The 1,538-nt window shown below is 64.1% G+C and overlaps 1 protein-coding gene across 1 annotated transcript in view; it reads right to left on the bottom strand.

The window, feature by feature from the left end:
• PFKL (phosphofructokinase, liver) overlaps positions 1–1,538 on the bottom strand; it is a 15,909-nt gene that overhangs the window by 9,083 nt on the left and 5,288 nt on the right. Inside the window, exons 11-12 of the mRNA XM_014939693.1 lie at positions 264–327; positions 30–176 (exon numbers count right to left, since the gene is read on the bottom strand). Of these exons, the coding sequence (XP_014795179.1) occupies positions 30–176; positions 264–327 (211 nt within the window). The remainder of the gene's footprint in view (positions 1–29; positions 177–263; positions 328–1,538) is intronic.

The raw sequence follows: 1,538 nt of genomic DNA on the forward strand, positions 1-1,538 counted from the left end.
CCCCCGAGGAAACCCGCCGTCCCCCTTACCTGCCCCTTGGACAAGCCCTCGAAGCCGTCGCTCACCACGTAGACGGTGTGTCCCTGGCAGATGGCGATCCGCACGGCCGACCTGACGGCGGCGTTCATGCCGGCAGCCGGAGCACCCACGTTCAGGATGGCCATGCTGAAGGGGCTCTGTGGGGACGGGGACAGGGCCACCACGTCACCGTGTGTCCCCAAGGCAGGGGAAGGTGTCCCCCGCCGCTCCCCGTCCCTCCTCACCTTCTCCTGCGCCGGCTTCTGGTGCGCCAACAGCTTGTAGATGTTCCAGTTGTTCTCAAAGCTCCTGCAAGGAGGAGGTGGTGGTGGCCCCGAGGTGTGCCTGGACCTCAGGGTGCAAGGGGGACGCTGGGGAGAAGCCCCCACCCCAGCATGTCCCCATAAGGACGTCTCCCCCCACGCCTGTCCCCGCTCCTCACCTCCCGCGGAGCTGGATGGCCTCCTCAAACCTCTTCTCATCCATGGCCTTCTGCACATCCTTCGTCTTGGGGAAGGGAGGGGGAGACGCAGCACCATCAAACCCAGGCTTTGGAGGGGAGGGGGAGCAGGGGACCCCCCCACCCAGCAGGTAACCCCCCCCAACCAGGGTACTCACCACCTGGACACACTCCATGAGGGGCAGCCGCACTGACTGGTTCCCCGAGAGGCTCACCACGCAGGCGGGGGTGTCCGGTGTGGCCTCCAGCAGCGCCATCACCGCCTCCATCCCCATCTTGCTGCTCTGCAACAAGGCAAAAGGCCTCACCTCCATGGCCGCGTTGACGGCCGTGTCCGAGCCCAGGCTGAAGTCGGTGCCGGGCACGTTGTTGCTGATGGTGGCGGGGATGACGCACATGATGATGCAGAGCTCCTCATACTGCCCGCGGGCCTCCACCAGCTGCAGCACCCCCTCGTAGGCCTGCCAACAGCCAAGGGCTGGGGAGACGGATCCTCACCCCAAAAGGGGTGGCCCAGGGTGCCCACGGCCAGCCCCGGCCCCCACCGAACCAGGGCCGAGGGTTCCCCCCGCACCTCGAACCCCCCGATGACCAGCAGCGCCTGGATGTTGAACTTCCGCACGTTCTCCACGATCTTTTCCATGCAGGTCTTGGGCAGCGTCCTGCGGTGGGGAAAAGGGAGGAGAATCATAGAATCATAGAATTGCCCAGGCCGGAAGGGACCTCCAAAGGTCATCTAGTCCAACCTCCCTGCAGTCAGCAGGGACACCCCCAACTAGACCAGGTTGCCCAGGGCCTCATCGAGCCTCTCCTTGAATATCTCCAGGGATGGGGCCTCTACCACCTCCCTGGGCAACCTGTTCCAGTGCTCCACCACCCTCACAGTGAAGAACCCTCTCCTCATCTCCAGTCTAAATCTGTTCCCCTCCAGCTTGAAGCCATTGCCCCTCGTCCTGTCACTGCAGGCCTTTCTAAACAGGCTCTCCCCAGCCTTCCTGTAGGCTCCCTTCAGGTACTGGAAGGCTGCTATTAGGTCTCCCCGGAGCCTCCTCTTCTCCAG

The sequence above is a fragment of the Calidris pugnax genome, unplaced genomic scaffold (genome assembly GCF_001431845.1).
Source record: "Calidris pugnax isolate Ruff unplaced genomic scaffold, ASM143184v1 scaffold37, whole genome shotgun sequence".
In the NCBI taxonomy this organism is placed as follows: domain Eukaryota; kingdom Metazoa; phylum Chordata; class Aves; order Charadriiformes; family Scolopacidae; genus Calidris; species Calidris pugnax.